Below are 20,253 nucleotides of genomic sequence, written 5' to 3'. Positions count from 1 at the left end.
TTGATTCTGCCCAACCAAATAGTTGGAATGAAAATAATTTATTCCAATTCCAATTCCAGTCCCCTATTCCTGCAAATCAAACAGGCCCTGAAAATTAATCGTATGACCTAACATGAAATCAAAACATTTGGTCAATGTGATCTACAACATGATTTTGAAAATTGGATCAAATTAGATGGTCAAACCAGTTGACCTAGGAACCAGTCATGGGTTCAGGGCCGGTTTTGGACTCCAAAACCATCCAACACAGTTTTGGACCAGAAGGTCAAACCGTTTGATCCGGGAACCGGTGGCAAAGCGGTTCCATTTTCGATCAGGTTTTCAAAACAATGATCCGCAGGCTAACGTACCCAGCCGGTCATTTTAATACGCTGCAGTGCTCGAAATTGTTCTAACAGGTTTCATCATACTCTAGCTGTGGATGATCCTGAATATATGAAGACAACAGGTTTAACGGTCGGGGCTTTCTTGCATGATCTAATTACGTACATTCGGAATGCTATTGATTTTTTTATTATTTTTTTTTGTAGGAAAAAACGTATCATTAAAACTTTAAAACGGGTGAAGAGCCTCATAGTCCAGGTTTACAATGATGCTTAGCCAATTAAGCATTACATTGGAGAAACTGTGTAGTGAAAGCTTTCAGTCCTGGTCCGATTGGCTAAATCACGAGCAGCCCTATTTGCAGAGCTGTTGACATATCGATAGAGTTGTGATGACAAGAAGACATCAGATGCCTGAGATCGGAGATAATGTTCCCTTCCTTGGAGTTAATACTGTCATTGTCATTGAAAGTGATCTGGGAGATGACAAGCTTTGCATCTGATTCCACTTCAGCATCTGATTCGACATTCAGATTTCAGAACGCTATTGATTGTGGATTTAACTAATCACTTCCTTTTGCATGAAGGTCTAATATGTCATAGTCTATAGTAATGAAAGCTCACTCGAAATGATATTCTATCGGGTTGTGTAGATGTTTTCTGTGCTAGAGATATTCTCCTTGATCTGACCTATCAAAATTTTCGTCTAAAATCCCAAGTGTGAATTTAAGATGAAGGGCTCTTCTCTCTTTCTTTAGGATGCTATCGTCATGGAACAGTTAGATCCACTGTTTTCAAAACCGGACTGGACCGGATGGTCGGACTGGAAAAACCTGGAACCGATCACCTGACCAGTTGCGTTTTCCTCTAAAATCACTTTTTTTTTTCTCAAAATCGTTAATTTTGGTCAGCAAACTGCTGAATCGGCTGGTTAACCGTTTTGACCATTTTCCAATTATTTATTTATTTATTTATTTTTGTCAGAACGGGCAGGCCGTTTAGGTCGAATGGTCGGACCGTTCGAACCGGTAATGGACCCCTGACTGGTTTGTTTTTAAAAACCATGGTTAGACCCTTTTGAAGTATTGGATTGAGGTTTGTGGCTCGACGATGCAAGTCACAATGGAGAGAGAACATATCCCATTCAAGTAAAATATCACTCGGTAATTAATGGGATTGGATCTAGTAAGCACAACATAGAAATCATGTTTAATGAGCACTTGATAAATATTTTGACAATTGTCAAAAGGTGTCTTTACTCTTTTTCAAGGGTAGGTTGGGGGTATTTTAAGGAACAAGTGTCAAAAAACTTTTGAAATGCTCATTCTGCTTGTCTGAATGATGGTATCAGACTGTGGGCTTTCACAACAACTCCTCAGAAAATGCCATGTGTCTAAATTTCCAGAAAAATGAAAAGCCACGTGTATGAATGGTGGGGGCTATAGCCTCATGGGTCTTACATCTTTGTAATTGACAGTCTATTCTGACCTACTTTGTTTGAAAATAACTTTTAATTTATGTTGTTTTTAATATAATTTAAAAGATTAAATGAGGTCTTATTTGTAAGCAGTAACCCACTTTAATTGGTATTTACTATTTATTCGATAAATTTATTTTGAAAAGCTAAATCAAGTTATGTTTCCAAAAAAAAGTTAAATATGTTTTGCAATTAATAAACTATTTCATCTAAAAGAATGAAACTAATACTATTTGTATTAATCGTTTAGTCATTTTTATGAATTTTATTTATTTTTATCCATTTAATATTTTGAATATTTTTAAGTTAAATTATTTGTTTAATTGTTACTTTTGAAGTGGGTGCGTTTGAATAAAATTTAGTTACTACTATGACATTTGAAGTGGCTACTTCTTAGGGATTAGGATGCTGTGTGTGTCCATTTTAGGAGTGAAATTATCACTTTTTTTGTGAGTGGATAGACTTTTTTAAGAGTGAGAGTTTAACTTCTTCTAAGATTCAATCTATTGAAATTTTACAATGCCACATGCTTGAAGGGTGGGGGTTGTTGCCTATATATATTATGGGTGTGTTCTTGGTTGTGTTTGCATTCCACCCATCTGCTTCATAAACACAATTAATATTCTAATTTTTTTAAATGATATTTTGATTTTGTTATTGGTTCTAAAACTAGCAAATCATGATTTCAAAACCAGCAAATTAAGTGGGTGTTCTATAATGTAGATGAAGAATTGGTTGGTGTGTTGTCAAACACATCACACATAACACATCATGTCTCATCAAGATAATTGTTATGTATTGTAGACAAAAATGTGTGGACTGAATTTTGGGCAATAATGTTTTGAACATTATGGAAGACACCTTTTTGAACATAACCACATGGTTCAAAAAGAAAGCTGATGCAACCATGTGATTCTACATCTTGGACAATATTCCTATATTGCATAAAAGGCAACCTATATTTTTACATGTAACAATATATATCTTTGAGCTTATGATAAATAAATGGATGTATGATCAAAGCTGAATAGTGATATATAAATTGCTGAAATGTGGGCTGCTTGAGAAGCCCACAATCTTGCTCTCAATTTCAATGGAAAATCCGTCATCATTAAGGGTGATTCCAAGTTAGTTATTAATAGTTTGAAAAAGCAAGTGAACCCTCCATGAAGACTGAGAATGATCATTGAAGGCTGCAGGACTTTGATCGAAGGATGGACGACGTCGTTGAATATGAGCACACTTATCGGGAAGAAAATGGAGTTGTTGATTGACTTGCAAATTATGCTCATTCTAACATTTCTTCTCTTGCTTCTTTTCCTTTATCTTTAAAATGTATTTCTTGTGCTGACATTTGGGAATGTATTTCCCCCTGCTGTGTATAGCCTCTTCTTCGTTTTATTATTGATTTCTTGCTTCTTATTAAAAAAAAATAATAATAATTTAATATTCTTCATGACGCTTCTTCATTTGCAGCCACTTTGGCATCAATTAAGCTTGAACAAGTATGGTATTAGGTGGTATAATTAAATATATATTTTGACCTTGTAGCGGAATTAAATTATTTCTGAGATGAAATGGTCTTACACTCTTACTCTTTAGGCCTTAGCACGAGTCCCGTCATAGCTTTTGTGGTTGAGTCGGTCAAATTTAAATCTAACCGAGCTTGGCCACATGAACTAGTATTGTATAAGTTAATAATAAATGAATAAATTGATGTCTTGATAAAATTAAGGGTAAATTATAAAGATCCTCTGTGCTATGACCGTGAGACAAAGACCCCCTTTTATTAGTTTTCCGTTGAACTCTATTGTTATAATATTTTTTAATTCTCATATTATTTTTGTAATAATTATTTGAACAATCGAAGATAAACACTATTTATCTTCCCCGATTTTATGATACACGAACAGTGGCGGCAATAGACTTCCGTTGAAGTCCTCCCTCTCTCCCTCTCTCTCCCTTATCTCTCTTATTCCCTTTCCCCTTTTTTTTTTGAGATTTCCTTTGTTTTCCGTTCCTTGCAGATGGAGAAAAATCGGACTGGACACACCAAAACAAAATTTCTGGGTGAACATCGACACCGGAATCTGCTTGAGTTGGGTCCGATGCCAACCCTGTACTAACTGCTCCAAAATTATAGTTCATCTGATGATTATAGAGTTACAACAACAACAACTATGATCTGAGTTCATTATGATACTAACCCATCTCTGATTTGTGACTATGAGATGAGGAGACAAACGTTCACAAATTTATAAAAGGTTTTGTCTGATTGGCTCATGGCTGTGACTCCAAGCGATGGGCGGTAGTTGGATTGTAGGAAAGATTCTCTGGCTCTCGTCTTCTCCTCACCAGTCACCCCTTTACACACTCCATGATTACTATGTCTATGTAAGTGAAAAAAGAGTCACAAGAGAGAGACAGAGAATATATATGTATTGTTTGAACATGACAACCGATCCATCTCCCTATCCAGCTATCCTCCGCACCTTGCTTTATTCTTCCCTTCCTGAGTCCCAACATAGCCATAGCGAAAGAAACTGGATTCTTGTAATTAATCTGTCATCATCGTTGTTTGGTATAGATTGAGCATGATTGGAACAATACTAGACAAACGAACATGGCTAGTGTAGGAGGATGGAACAGAGAGGAGGAGAAGGCAATCTAGACTGCAACTGCGATGCACTGGGCTGCTAACAACTCAAAAGACGGATGGGAGAAGATTGCTTCCATGGTTCCAAGTAAGACTGTAGCTGAACTGAAGAAACACTACAAGGTTTTGGTCGAGGATGCAGATGCAATTTAGTCGGGCCAAATCCCGATTCCCACTTACGTCAAGGAGGAGGCTGCCAGCAGCAAAGATCAGCACCTCTTTCCTGCTTCTGCTTCTGGGGCTGCTGATAAGAGGTTGAGCTGTAATTTTGGAACTGGGTTTTCTGGGTTGGGCATTGATTGAAGCGGGGTTGGCATCGGACCCAACTCGGGCGGGTTAAATAGGTTTTAAGAGAAAAGGGGCACAAAAAGAAAATAGAAAAAAGTTTAATAAGGTATTTTGATAATTTAATGCATTATCAAAACAAAGGGGGCCTTTGCCTCATGGTCATAATACAATCATAATACAATGGGATCTTTGTTGCAAAACAAATTACAGCGGTTTTTGTCAGAAACCCTATATTAGGAAGGTCTTTGTAATTTATTCTAAAATTAAATCAAACTTTAGTATTAATTTTACGCAAAAAAGTATGGACTTTTTGAGTTGAAGCTCAAAATGCAATGATTATTATTGGAATTCTGTTCAATACCAATCTAAATCAAGGTAAATTCAAACAGATTGGACGGTCCAAACATTAAATTAGATCAATTGATCCAAAACATTCATTGGATTGGATTAGACCTGATCCATTTATAATAAACTCACATTGGACTGGATCAGATTAGACCAAATCCAGCCCAATTGACACCTACGTGAGCAGCTGCTGCAGCTTCAATCGACGAAAAACTTGCATCTATTTTATACAAGTGATAGTATATAATATACTCTGTAAAACTGTGGACGTTTGGAAGTGGCCAACCTTCCTCTTGTTCTGGATCGGTCACAGTGCAAGCATGTCCTTCTGGGGGTTAGAGCAACAAAACGGAGGGCATCTTTGTAGGATGATAAATATGGACCATCAACAAAGATCGTATGCATATTTTGTTTCAGATGGTCATGCAAAGTAAGCGATAGATATGCATATCAACAATTGAATTGCTAGATTTCAAAATGTGTTCATCAACAACTGCATTAAACTTATGAACTAACCTAATGTACTCCAGTTGCTGTGTTTTGGATGAATTCACTTTTAACGACATCTAACATGGTCTTTGGAAGTGTGGGCATTTTTCAAGAAAAAACATTCATGCTTCTAAAATCTATTTTTCACAAAAAACGCTTCTACCACGTAGGCAGTGAGTAAGCCTGTTTATGGGCTGGGTAGCCTGACGGCCTGGCCCGGCCCGGCCCAGCCCAGCCTAGCCTCTGAATGGGCTTGAGCATGTGTTTTAGTCCATAGGCTTGACCTTGGGCCTAAAAGCCCGAGCCCGACTATTTTACGGGCCGAGCTCGGGATTTGTTAAAAAAGCCTGACCCGACTTTTCCTAAACTGCCTAACCCTAACCCTAAATATTTAAAACTTTTTCTTTTCATTCTCCTTTCTCACTCTCACTCTCAGAAGTGGCTCTCATTTCTCCCTCTCAACTCTCAAAACCGGCGAACCCAATTGCACCTATGAACTCAGTCACCGGTGGCCGACGTCACCAGAAGTAGTCATCTCTCTCTTTGGCAATGATCTCACTCTCTCCCTCTCTCCAACCAGCACCGCTTTCATCTTCTTTCTTCTCATTCTCGGTTCTCTTTCTTCTTAGAACTAGGTCTTCTATCTTCTCAGTTCTCTCTCTAGCTGGTGCCATCAGAATCTAGGTGCACCGTTTTCATTCTATGAACTCAAGCACCGACGGCTAGCGCCACCAGATCTAGATTCTCTCTCTCTCTCTCTCTCTCTCTCGAGCGGTGAGTTCTCTTTCTCTCTCTCTCTCTGGCCGGCACTGTTGTCATCTTTTATCTTCTCACATTCTCAGTTTCTATTCTCACTCTCAGACTCCCAAGAATTGGCAAACTCAGCAGGCACCATTCTCTCAATCCTCAGAGGGCATTGGCGCTCAGACTCCCAGGTCGGGCTTCAGACTAGGGCCCGGGTTTCGTGCTTTTTATGAGGGCCGGGCTCAGGCCCAAGTTTTAGGCCCATTGGTCAAGCCGGGCTCGAGCTCGGACCTGAAAAGTTTATGTTAATAAAGAGCAAAATCCTGGCCCGACCCATGAACGGGTCTAGTAGTGAGCAATATACTATGCTGTTTGGTAAGGTGATTTTCATCACTATTTTTCATGTATGTGCTGACAAATAAGCACCACAGAAGATACACATCAGTCAAGGGGAAACGGTTCACCGATGCATGAAACACCAAATTTAGCGTTTCATGCATCTATGAGGTCCCAATTTTTGAGGCATGCCCAATTTTTTTTAATAATTGGCTAAACCAAACAATGAAATACATGAACATTTATTAAAATGCCTATATAAATCCAACGTGACACCATTTTTTTGAAAAACGACCAGGGTTTCAAACATCTCGGGAGTGTTGGGCAATGATTAATACTAAAATAACATACGGATTTGGGATAGTTTTATGACACCGGGTGATCCGGGTCCAACAGATCCCATCAAATAGAGGTTGTTTCTTTTTTAGAAAAAAGGAATTAAATTTTTTTGGTTACTTAATTATGGGCAGTTAACTAGTTAAGTCACCTGATCTACTCACATACAAGTTTCGGACTGACTCTTTAAATGTTCTGAGATCACATTGGCGCCTACAGAGCGCACCCCACCGACGTCTCACGCCTCGTAGAGTCATAGAACATTTAAACAGTACATTGGAAACATCTCCTAAAAATAAGTACGGGAGATATTCTCAATGGACGCTTAGATGTCTATGCGGGGGCGCAGATGAATTCAAATGTTTTACTTGCCATTCCTTGTCATCCTCGAGGAGTTCGGATTACTCCTCACTGGGTGCACCTCACACCAATTTCATAGCACATATCAGTCATACATCTAGAACATTTCCTATGAATTAAAAATTTACAAATACGAGATGTTTAAAATGCAGGGCTGATATGTCTTGTGAGGCTGTGAGATTGGTGTGAGGAACAGATCCTATCACATCCTCGGGAGGTTATGGCCATGTTTGATTCATTACTCTGGATTTCATTATTTTAAATCTTGTTCATGCTAGGTAAGAATATGCAAGATTGAATAACATTAAAGTGTTTGGTTACAAAATTCTTGCCAAGAGTTACATTCTTTTTAGAATGAAAAATTAGCTCTATAGCACAAAAATTGACTAGCCTGTAATATGAAAAATAATATCACATCTTGCTCATTTCATTCTTTAAGGAAACTCTACCTATAAAACTGTTGCCATATATGTTTACTTTTGTGAAAGTACTTTTATAAAAACACTTTAATGAAAACATTTTTATAAAATAAAAATACTTTTATAAAAACACTTTTACTAAAATATAAAAGTACTTTTATAAAAACATTTTTACAAAAAATATTTTTATAAAATATCTATGCCAATTGATAAACATTAACTAGGGAGACCTAATTCGCTGTTTGTCAGATCCGTACATTTTTTAAATTTATTTTTAGGAAAAAAGTATTTAATTCATATCAATATCTTACCGTGTATGTAATCGGACCAATTATCCCAGATGTGGGTCCCATGTTGAGATGTAGCTGCCCTACCACCAGTTTGTAAGTAGCACTTAGCACGTGGTTTTCGCACGCCAGCTAGATATTTATCTCAGATATTTTCTTGATTTTAACAATTATTTCCTTCAGCCGCCAGTCTCTGACTCCAGATTTTCGGTTGGCATGTTTCGAGAATCAGATTAGGGCGGTGTTTAGCATGGTGTCGTTTTCTGAAAAAGCAATGCCATATTAGAAAATGCGGCGATTCAGAAAATAGTCGTGTCTTCAAAACAAATATTGTTTGAGATTTTCAGAAGTGTGGTTAGAAGAAATGTCAAATTTAATGTTTTTGTATTAAATAAAATCATTGTTATTTTCTTAGAAAACAACCTATTTAATGTACCATTTCCATAAAACCTTTCCCTTTCATGATGTATTATTTTTCTTCACCTACGAACGAGGAAAAGAAAGGGAAAAGACAACGAGGAACAAAAAGATGAAATGAAGAGATAAAAGCATGGGCGTACATATACATTAGCAATGTTTGTTCTCATATGATGTCCTCCTTTAACCGTTTTATTGCTGTGTGATATTATTATTATGGGTGTTACTCCAGTTTCAATCCCTTGGATTTGAATCTTTGTGATTTGAACCCGCAAATGGAGACAAGGAATGGTAGGTGGGGGCCGCGTGAATGTGGACGTTTGTTTTTGGACCACCATTCATTATTTAATGGTTTGTGGTTGTTGTTGACATCGTCTTTCCACTGGTTTACGTGGCTCAGGCCATAAAGAAAAAAGGCATCGGCCGTTCATACTTCATATTTTATAGTTTATACCAAATTACCAACTAGACCACTAGAGGGTAGAGCCGTAGAGGTAGACGTGGAGGCTGCTCTCTTCATCCCTTTGACCCTTCGCTTTATGATTTCCCCCTCTCTCTCTCTCTCTCTCATACAAGCCTCATCCACTCCTAAAATTCCCAGTTCGCACCAAAGCTGTAGCAATAGTAGCAGCAGAACTTGTATTCCACTCTTCCTCTATCAAATCTCATCTGCAACAGATCTTCCAATTCTCTTCTTCTTCATCATCACTCGTCTCTCTGTTCTCTCTCTCTCTCTCTCTCTCTCTCCCTTTGTGTGTGTATGGATCGGTTGCTAATTGGTCAGACGGTTTATCCTGACTGTATCTGTTTAGCTCTCGAGCTCTGCATCTTGTTGCTTTCGATGATGGAGGTCAGTTTTATTTTATAGCATTTTGTGATCTTGATGCTGAATCTTCTCTTTTAGTTTTCTTCTTTGATTTACCTCTTCTCCTCTGCGTGACGGCCCTTGATGTTGTTTTCTCCCTGTGAAACTTTAACTATGGCTTGATGTATCTTCATTTCTCTTTTCTTTTAGAAGTTGAAACAAAAAAAAACTTTATTTTTCTAAGTCAATCCATGGCGGAATTTTGTGCCTTTCTTCTCGATTCGATTTTCTTTGGAAACACCTGTTTCGGAGCCGAACTTCTGTCTCGCTGAGCACATACACTTACTCGTTTCTACTGCTAAGAGTAATCATTGCTGCTGCTAATTGTGCTAATTCTGCCACTTTTTGTTTGGGTTTCGGTAGCGAACTGGTTGATTTAGATTTTTGACCTTTCTGTAGAACAAACACAAAGAAAAGAAAGAACTGTGTTTTCAGTTCAAAATGTTATACAAAATTTCTCCTTAAAAAAATGAACCGTGCTTTCAGATATTAGAAGTACGCTCTATTTTCATCTGCTCACTTCAAAGTTCAAAATTGTTTTGTTGAAACACCATCACCATTTAACTTTAATAATTCTGCCTAAAAAAGAGAAAGACAGGTATTTCAGCCTTTTTCCTTTTTCGATTTCTCACACCACTCGATCCTCTAATGCAGCCTGTTCATTCGTACGTTTTCCTTTCTAATTGAGGTTCGTTCTGTGTTCAAGGTTCGCCAAATTTTCACAATCTCATGAATACCATCAAAAGATTACCACCAAGTATCAGATCAGCTCCTCCAAAAGTAGGGGTGCAAGTCGGGCGGATTGAAGGTCAACCCAGCCCAACCCTAAAGGTGTAAACCTCAGGCTCTGGCCTGGCTCAATCGGAGAGGTGGTCGAGCCTGGCTTAGTCAGGTTGGTTGGGTTTGAAAGAATTTATGAAAACATTTTATATGATCATCTTGCATTGGGCTTTATTGTCCAATTTAAGAGTAAATTTATTGAAAATATGTACAGTTTCATTTACAAATATATGTATAGATGTTTTATACATACATACGTGTATATATAATTAGGAAAAAATATAGTTTTCTATAAATATAATGCATGTATGTATATGTATGTTTGGGCAAGCTCGGGTTAGATTGGGCTGGGCTAGGGTCAGGCAAGGCTACCCAAAGCCTCAACCCAAGCTCAACTGAAGTTTAGGTTAGGCCCAAGTTTTTTAGCCCAAGCCCAGTTTTTATCCTGAAGATGCAGGCCCAACCCATGCAAGAACTCAAGTTGGGTCAGGTCAGTCTCGGGTTAGGCTTGCCCAAGTTGCACCCCTATCCAAAAGTGGAGAAACCTCTAAACAGGGTAGCAGAGGACCTTATCTTAAGAAACTACTGAGCCCACTTTTTAGTAGGGGTGCAACTTGGGCAGGCTTGGGTTGGCTTTTGTCAAATTGGATGGGCTCGGGCCCAGTCTGCATCCTGAAAATGCAGGCCCAACCCATGCAAGAACTCAAGTTGGGTCAGGTCAGTCTCGGGTTAGGCTTGCCCAAGTTGTACCCCTATCCAAAAGTGGAGAAGCCTCTAAACAGGACAGCAAAGGACCTATTGTAACTTTTTAAGACACTTATGAGTCCACCTTTTTAGTAGGGGTGCAACTTGGGCGAGCTTGGTTTGGGCTTTTGTCTAATTTTGAATGGGTCCGGGCCCAGTCTGCATCCTGAAGATGCAGACTCAACCCATAAAAAACCCAGATTGGGTCAGGTCAGTCTTGGGTTAGGCCTGCCCAAGTTGCACCCCTATCCAAAAGTGGAGAAACCTCTAAGCAGGGCAGAAGAGGACCTTATCTTAAGACAATATTGCCCACTTTTTAGTAGGGGTGCAATTTAGATGGGCTTGGGTTGGGCTTTTGTCAAATTTTGAATGGGCTCGGCCCGAGGCAGTGTAAAATTCTAACTCGGGCCAACCCAAGTTGCACCTGTACTTTTTAGATCCTTTTATGTGACTATTTATGAAGACAATCTATGCTTTTGTTACCATTTATAACAAAAATGAAGAGTCCTGTTCTTTCAAGGAATTCCAACTGCAAAATAACATTAACTGTTTAACTATGAACCTACTAAAAACACTCAAAATTAATAGACATAAGCCTTTTTGTTCTTTCCTCAACCAGAATTATCTTGGAAATTCTATAGCTAGCTATGAGCAAGTAGTGAAATAATTTCTTGATTATCAGGTTCATTTTTCATAGAAGTTGATTTACTTAGTTTTAGGATTGAGGCATGGATTTTGGCAAGACTTTCTCAATATTGGGGGGCTGAGTTTGAGTTTTTTGCACTAGTTTGTCATGGTGACTGGTGGACTATTGAATCTTGGAGTGGGTAAGATCTGTATCTACACATGGGCTATGATGCCTAGATATGGGTACATATATGGAGATAGGTATTGGGAAATGGAGATATGACTCCAATTCTTATGATCTTGGACTTGGATATGATTATGGTTATGCACATCTCATGCTCCTATATCTAGTCTTTATAGCTAGTTGCTGTTTCTCAATACTTATATCTCACCAAATTCATTTAAACTCAGAACATATAAAGATTATTTTTCTAGTATGACATTGTTAAAACATACAATTTTACATATTTTGAAAGTGTTGATGCTATAAAATGTATTCTAGAAGTTTCCATTAAGTATCTTCCTAACAGTATCCTGTATCTTATCAGGTCAAATTGTGTCCCAAAGGTGAGGCTCATTCTGTGGGTGTGTGCCTTGGCTGAACAGAGGTGCACCTCACCTGGCTTATTGCTAGGTTTTTATAAATTAACCTTTAATTTAATGCTGAATAGATAATTAACTATATTGTAAATTCTACCTATGATGTTTAATTTAAAGAGTTTAGCCTATGGAGGATTAATGTACAATACTACAACATTCTTTTGAAAAACACTATATTCTGACCCCTTGAGCTAATAGACTTTTTTGAAATATTTTATTTATTTTTCAAATTTAGATTTGCAAATTCTTGTATAGTAAGATTTTTATTTTTTTATAAGTGTTGCCTCATTTGTTAAGGCATGTGCCTGATTTTTCATCTTTCACATTTAAAACACTATCATACCCAATACCAATGTGCTAGGTATGTATAGGACTATGGGTATCTGTATATCATAACTTATGGGTTGCTTGATGTGCTAATTTTCCATTATTCTCTCTCAAACACATACATGCAGACAGACAAACACAGATTTCCTTTGTTTTTGTCTATTTGGTCCTCAAACTTGTAGGAATTGCCATATAATTACTATATCAACACAGCATAGAGTTCCTATATATGCTTGAAGTTAAAGAACCCTCATGTGGAATTTCCAACTACCAAACCCAAACTTAAATCTATCAAAAATAAGGGAAAAGGGTCAAAACCAACTATCAACTCGTAATTCTTTTACCTATTATACCATATTTTGGGTTAAAAAATTATGTTCACCCACTAATACCTTTTTGCCTATTTTGTTCCTTGAAACAATAGCCTTGGGGATAGAAGTTGTTGATGCTCAATTATTCTCCAAAGCACAAAAAAATGGCCTCCCAACCTTTAATTACTGATAGGGAAAACTAGAAAAGAAAAAACAATGATAAATGCAAGTTTTGATTACCAGCTACATATATCCATCTTTCCTTGGAAGAAACAGAAGCTGCTTTCTTTTCCCCCTTTCAATCTAAAATGAAGCAAAAGGTTGCTTGATCCATTTCTTGTTTCAAGTAGGTTGTTATTTGATCATTTTATTGCTGTATCCTTTAAAAAAATCTTTTGATAGTTGCTAAACAGAAGTATCTTTTGCCCCTTTCCCCAAGCAGATCATGTATCATAATGCACTATTGATTGAGCCTGGTCTCTGACCATTATCTTCTTAGCTGCATTGTGAGAGGGAAGTACTGGCATTCTGATGGGGGATCATTTTAGCTTCAAATTGTTTTAGATATTCTAACTCATCATGTCAGACCATGTTGTGCAAAGTTTTCACGATGGTGATACAAAAGTCAGGGAGTCATTACACCCATACCAATCTGTGTGGATGGCCCATTGGATGAAAACAAACTGTGACTCAGCTTCACGGGTTCATAACCATATCTGTCCTCACAATGAAAGCAAGCAAGAGCATCATGATACTAGGCAGAGCCCCATGCCTGTGGAAACTGATGAGCCTAAGGTCACAGGGTCAGTTGTAGATGTGCATCCAGACAATGTTTTGGATCACATGAATGAGTGGGGACGTGAACAAGGCTTAAAGGTGGAATCCAGTGTTTCCCAATATGGAAAGCGAGTTGAAAAAATAACTGAAACTGGAAGAGTTGAAATGGCAGATGAGATGGTGGCAATGAACTTAAGAAATTACAGAAATGCAAGTTCAACATGGCAATCCTTTCCAATTTTCAATTTTGATAAAAAGAAAGAATATATTTTAGCTTCAAAAAACAATCAACCTTTCAATGACAGGCAGCCATCCAGGTTTCAATTCAATGACAACACTGGGCATGTTACTGCCATGGATGGCAGAACTGAGTCCCATTTTCACTCAAAAATGCTTGAATTATGTACTTCTGGATTAGAATGTTCATCTAGAGAATATCATCTGACTGAAGATATATCACAAATCTCTGGGAAGCTGGTGAATTCTCATAAGATTCTAGAAAAGAAAACCTTCCCTGCCTGGAGGCCATTGTGGGGTGGTCATATGGAGTCAAGATATAATATTTTGCCTTGTGATTTTAAGTCTGTACAGATGCCATTAAAATCCGTTGGCTACAAAAATGAAGAAATTGATCAGTACTCTGGATTATCATCCAAAGAAAACCTCAAGAAAAGTAAACTTCATCATTATGAAACATCTAATTATGGCGCCTCTTCTAAGTTTTTAATCTGTGATAAGGAGATGGATAACCATCCAAATGCTAGAAATTCCAGATATCCATATTTGGAGCAGAATAGTGAAATCTTGAAACTGCCTGATCCTTCAATTACTGATTTGAGTCCCCCATTTTTAATTGGAAAACAAGGTAAGAAGCGTAACTTTCCTATTTCTGGAATTTTACCAAGCCACGGCAGCTCTGCTGGGGAATCCAAGTTGGAGGAGTTAAACTATGGATATAGATCACTACACGGAACTCCAAGTTGTTCTTTTAATGATGTAGAAACTCTGAGAATTTGTACCACAGTTGATTCTGTGGAAGGAGTCCCTGGTGGCCCATCAAAGTTTTCTCAGACAACTCATCATTTGTTGATCACAAAAAAGACTGATGTTAACATGTTGAAGGGAGGCCAAATTATCAGAGAGTCAATGGTGTCTACAAAATTCAAAGGAAGTGCATTCTATGAACTGCTTACATTACCCTTTAATTTTGGTTCGCATGGTAAGCAAAAGCTTGAGCCTCTAGAGAACTCCACATACCAAGAAGGAAAAGAAGATGTTGAGGATGCCAAAACTGATTCACTAGTTTTGAAGAATGAATCATCAGATGAAACTGACACTATGGACATGGATGTTTTTCATGCCAGGAGCTCTCCTCCAGGTATGCGGCCTTGTCAGTTTTCATTTGTGGAACACCATCTATGAGCATAATTTTTCCCGGCCTAATGTCCCTTACCTATCTATGATTTGCAGGTGAAGCTTTGCATACATCAAATAAGGTACGCAACAAATTCTTCCTCTTGTATGTTTTCTCAGGTGGACCTTGCCTAATTTCCGGTTATTCATTGTGCTTCTTTTTTCGTTCCTCGTTAAAAAATTTAATCTATTTTTGTTCAGTCTTTTTATCCTCATTTAGCTTTTTTATTTCCTGTGTACCTTGGCCATAGTTCTAAAAATATTACAATTCATGGATAAAATCATGAATCCCAAGGATTTGGATTCAAATCTTACAGCTGATTTTTTTAAATCTTACATTATTGTTTGAGTCTTATGATTAATTCATAAATCTCACAATTTACATGATTCATGTGATTCAAACCAATTAAATTTGGACCTAGTTCTCTATTTTGTCATTCCTCTGTTTTGTTTTAAATTTTTAAATCCTTACTGGTTAGTAGAGTAAGATTTATTTAGGCTATTGGGAACTTGTTAAAACTAAAGGACATGGGCCGACATAGTAATAAATGATTTAAGTGCTCTAATTTAACAATGTACATGGCATTAAACAGAATTGAATGGCGAAACACAATTTATGTAGCGGACCCCATATAGTTAGCACTTTTTTTAAGAGTGGAGACGTAGAGTTAACTACCCTTGCTTTTTTCTTAGAACGGGTAGAGATGTGTCTAAGGAAGAAGGCTTTTATTTGAAATTTTGAGAGTGGAAGTATCCACTTCTTGGATACTTCTTGAAAAGATGGGAAGCCATGTGTCTAAAGGAGTTCTTTAGTCAGAGTATATTAGATTGGGTAGCAGGGGTAGAATGGTCATTGTACAACATCATTATTTTAATATAAATAGATGGATAGGGGCAGCAACATATCTTTATACTTTCCTTCTCATTATCTCTTTTTTCTCAAGTATTCAAGGGCGGTCCTGTGAACGTGGTTCTTGCCAATATCAATATGCAAGATCTTTAGGTGTACGCAGCCTTGCTCCACAGAGAAGCTGTTCCAAGGTTTGAACCCTGGTCTCCCAGGTTGAACGCAGCAACCCAACTGTTATGCCGAAGCCCACCCTCAAATTTCCAAGTATTCATGCATCTCTAATTTTGACATATCCGTCACAATATGTTTCTCATGGTATACTCATTTTATGAATTTTTTCTTAGTCTACTTCACAGACCATCTTATTCTACTTCATTATATCACCTATTGAGACTCCTAGATTTCCAATTGTGCAATATTTTTCCAGTTTTAGCCTCTCTAGTTTTGTCATGCATCCATCTCAACACCTAATCTCAAGTGTGTTCGTTTTATGAAATGTTGTTTTTTGATTGAATGGCACTTTGCTCCATATGATAGATACCACAGGCCTTAAAGTCATCGTGTAAAATTTTTCTTCTTATCTGATTGAACCCCATTAAATGAGATCATGGTTCCTGTTAAGTAAAGTTTGAGATCCCCTCATCTGTTGAGACCCCCTTATTATTCAACATTTCAACCCCTTTATCTACATATAATTTCTAGAGTCTTTTGGAGCTTTAATCATATCATAGTTGTCAAGGACGACATTACTTCAGGGAGGATACAGCTAAGTGCAAATTGGAAGGATCTCCTAAATTGGGTGCTAAGTTTGTCTAGGAGGAAATACCCTCAAAATGAACAAGGGAAAGAACCCAAGCAGGTTTCCCAGGAAATGTCTATTCATGTTGTACACAGGTTTCCTTGTAGCAGTCAATGCTTTTGATAATTTTCTTCCCACGAAGTTGCAATCAGCTACTCTTTTTTCTTTCTTTTTTTCTTTTTTTTTATGTTTTTTGTTACTTTGAGCTGATATCTAGCGCAGGAATCCAAGATGGGGTCCCTTTGAATATTATAGACATATCAAGCCATGAGGATGAAACTTTCCAAGATAAGAATTCCCGTGAACATAAATCACGTGACAAGAAATGTAGAACATAATACATAGTTACATAGGCAGTTTGATTGCTGACATCACATGTCTAATCGTGTATGATCAGGATTCAAAACTTGTGTTTTCTAAACAGCGACCCCCCCCCCCCAAAAAAAAAAAAAAAGTCTCTGCTTTAAAGTATGGAACCAAAATTTTATGAAATAGTTTATAAAAAAATTACTATTTCTAACATTGGCCATTTTCCATCACATGTATCTATGCCCATCATGTGGCGAGGCTAATTTGGAAAATGGATAACTCAATCATCATCAACGGCATGTTTTGCAGTGTGTCATGGTCGACCATGGTTCCACAAAAGCTGAAGTAAAGACGGCTTCATTTAAAGAAATTGAAAGTATAAAAGCACAGACAGAAGTTTTTGATGGGAGCCAGGAGGCTCCTGCCTCTTCAGCTGCAGCAGGCACAATGGATAACGGATGGTTGAGCACATCAAGAACTGAGAGTTTGGATGTGGATTACCTTCTTTCCCACACTGAGCAGCCTGATGATTCAATCTTTAGTCCTCAACAGGAGAGCGCTCAAGGCCTGGATCCTGGCAACAGATGGGTTAAGCGTCTCAAGCCAAGTGCTTCCAACTCTCTTGCTCACGATACCAAAAGTTCAAAACTGGGAGATGCATCATCCAATGTAAAAGTAAATAAGTTGTTTGGCACAGTCATGAATTATGGCAGAAGTACCTTTGAGCCCATATTGGGTAAACGTTTTGGGAAGGGACAGATGGAATCAGATAAAGCCGTGATGTTATTGACTAGTGGGGAATGTTCTTCCATGGGTTTGATGAAGGAAAGTTGGGATCTATCACATTCTTGGATTCAGAGATGGTGTCGCCATCATGCAGTGGCGCCATTGATGAAGCCAGCATCAACTTATGTTTGTGAACCACACGGTTCCAAGGCCGCTTCAGAGGAACTAGAAAGGAAGCAATTTCCAAGTATTGCTGCTATGGCATTGGTGGGGAAGGCCATGAGTGGTTTCCGTCCATGTGAGTTCAGGAAAAGAGGGACGTCTGTAGTTTGGAATACAGAGGGGTTCTAAGGTTACTCTAAGATTACTTGCTGCCTGATGGAAGAAGATGAACAGTTAAAACTCCTCTCGACTTTGTGAGATCAGAGAGGAAGTTTGTTGTCTGGGATTTGGAGGCCTGTGTCAAGTATTGATATATATTCTGCAATTCCTAGTTCCGCATCATAATTTGATTTGTTTGGTTCTCTCATATTTCAACTTTCCTGGAAAACAATGGTTTACCTCTGCTGGCATTTGTTACATTTATTGGCCTTTTTTTTTTTTAAGTATGAATTCAGTCTTCACAGAACAGTCCTCACACCATGATCACAGCCTTTCGGAGCCGTTCTTCAGGAAAATTTCTGTATTGGTATTTTTTATTTATAGGGAGATATTTTCAATACATGGCGGTGGTGTTCTGTGTGTAAGGATGTGGGAACACTCTGTTGGTAACAGACCCGGAGCGACATTGGAGGGGGATTAAGAGGTGGGAAGTGGGAACAGGATACGTGAGGGATGCCAAGCGAAGTGACGAGTTGGGAATTTGGGATCTGTTCCCAACTAAAAGCCATCCGAACACGTTCCACCATGTCTGATGTGCGAACATAGATCGTGTTAGAATGATCTTTTATTGGGAGCAGAGCCAATAACTTGATTGGATTTACAGTTTACGCATTCAATCTATCTGATCCTACAGCTCAAAAAGACTGGCTTTGAAAATTTCCCAGTACTTGACGATGATTGAATAAAAAAAAGTTCAAAAGGGAAGCAAATGCATGTTGGTCAGAAATCAGAATTCTTCCGGTATCATATCTGTTCGGCATCATAGATTTTCCCATTACGACGACAAAATTTTCTTCCTCAGCGATAGAGGCAGGAGAGCTGAAGCCTTTGTTTGGGGAAGAAAGAGCATCTCACGCACTTCCTTTACGCGGATGACTGTTTAACATTCTTAAGCACAAGTCCAAAATGCTCGTTGTTCAAAGCAGATTCGTATGCAAAAGCCTCTAGCCAAATTATTAATTTCCATAAATATGAGGTAAATTGGTTTAAATACCCTTTCCTGTTTTAATAAAGGTAAATTGCCGATTAGTATCATGTACTTTGGAGGTAATCTCATTTAATGCCCGAACTTAAAGACATGCCACTATAGACTATAGTATTTGAATTCTCAAAAATTGCCACTTTAGTCCAGTAATGAACATTACTGTGGATAGTAAAATTATCAAATTATCCTTTACTGTCATAATAAAACTACCAAGCTCTTCTAGCAATCTGATTGATGGTGCCCTACTACTTTGATTGATCTCTCTCAAGACTTATATGCTCAGAATAAACTGAATATTGGTGGGTTAAGTGGTGGTGTTTTCCCCCTTGTTGGTCCTACATTGTTCTAGAGTTCTGTTCCAACAAAAGAAGCAACAGGGAATGGAAACATAATGCCGAAATGGAGTGATGGCGACGATGCTTTTTCTTCTATTCTTCCTTCAGTCTCCTAGCTTCCGTTGGTTTTTGAAAAAAAGAACTGAAATAAGGGTTTTATTCTTTCTTTATTCATCTCTAACCCATTTTCTTTTCATTAACAAATGCTGATATCTCTAGCCAGATGGGTATAAACTACGTTCAACTGGTCGGGCAACAATCACCCATCACCATCTTTGTCCATCAAGTTCATCAAAACCTTGGAACTAGGTTGCGTTACTATGTACAATGCAAACCCAAAAATCCTAATTATCCTCATGCAGACCAATCATGGTTTTTAAAACCGACCCAAAGACCGAACCGGTCAGGGGTCCGATTATCGGGTCAAACAGTCTGGCTGTTCGAACCAAATGGTCGGTTTATTCTGACAAAAAAATTAAAAATTAAAAACAATCAAAACCGTTCGAACGATTAATCGCCCAGTTCAGCAGTTTTCTGACCAAAATCAATGTTTTTTTTTTTTGAGAAAATCCGGTTTTGGGGGGAAACAGAACTGGTTCCCATTTTTTCCGGTTCGACCGTCTGGTCTGGTCCGGGACCAATATCCAAGTATCAATAATGGTTCCTAACCAGCTAATCTCCAATATCCCTTCTAGCTAGGTTGTCGCAGACGAATGGCTAGGGACAAATTTCGTCCCTTTCTGTTTCAAGACCTTGATTTGATACTTCATTGTTGGCAATGGAATTTTACTTCTACCTATAACATTTGAAACATCAAAGTTGGGAGTTGGGACACCAATCACCATGGATGTACTAGAAACCAAGGTTCTAAATAGGGAAAATTCTTGATTAGTACCTTGTATTTTAGACCTAGTGCTATTTTGGTTTCCGAACTTTAAAATGTGGCA

The 20,253-nt window shown here is 38.0% G+C and overlaps 1 protein-coding gene across 6 annotated transcripts; it reads left to right on the top strand.

Moving 5' to 3' along the window:
- The first annotated feature begins 8,850 nt into the window (after window positions 1–8,850).
- Window positions 8,851–19,121, top strand: LOC148850845 (uncharacterized). Of its 6 annotated transcripts, none has more exons than XM_088946054.1 (6): window positions 9,047–9,327; window positions 10,049–10,234; window positions 12,042–12,060; window positions 13,174–14,886; window positions 14,979–15,004; window positions 17,189–19,121. In XM_088946054.1, the coding sequence occupies exons 4-6, from the start codon at window positions 13,311–13,313 to the stop codon at window positions 17,954–17,956; spliced, it is 2,370 nt and encodes a 789-aa protein (XP_088802180.1). In that variant the 5' UTR covers window positions 9,047–9,327; window positions 10,049–10,234; window positions 12,042–12,060; window positions 13,174–13,310; the 3' UTR covers window positions 17,957–19,121. The 6 variants fall into 6 exon arrangements, with proteins under 6 accessions (XP_088802182.1, XP_088802179.1, XP_088802180.1 ...); XM_088946055.1 differs by having other exon boundaries at window positions 12,042–12,101; XM_088946053.1 differs by lacking the exon at window positions 12,042–12,060 and having other exon boundaries at window positions 8,914–9,327.
- Window positions 19,122–20,253: the final 1,132 nt, after the last annotated feature.

Source organism: Nelumbo lutea, chromosome 5, assembly GCF_056320005.1.
Source record: "Nelumbo lutea isolate HS-2025 chromosome 5, American lotus-T2T, whole genome shotgun sequence".
In the NCBI taxonomy this organism is placed as follows: domain Eukaryota; kingdom Viridiplantae; phylum Streptophyta; class Magnoliopsida; order Proteales; family Nelumbonaceae; genus Nelumbo; species Nelumbo lutea.
The sequence above is the reverse complement of the archived record's forward strand: the minus strand, read 5'-3'. Positions and strand labels throughout refer to the sequence as shown.

Bases quoted from the DNA above. Each gene is read 5' to 3' on its own strand.
- LOC148850845 (XM_088946056.1), top strand. From the start codon at position 13,311: ATGTCAGACCATGTTGTGCAAAGTTTTCACGATGGTGATACAAAAGTC. The intron at 14,887-14,978 runs GTATGCGGCCTT...TATGATTTGCAG, and splicing joins TGCCAGGAGCTCTCCTCCAG to GTGAAGCTTTGCATACATCA. The intron at 15,005-17,188 runs GTACGCAACAAA...CATGTTTTGCAG, and splicing joins CTTTGCATACATCAAATAAG to TGTGTCATGGTCGACCATGG.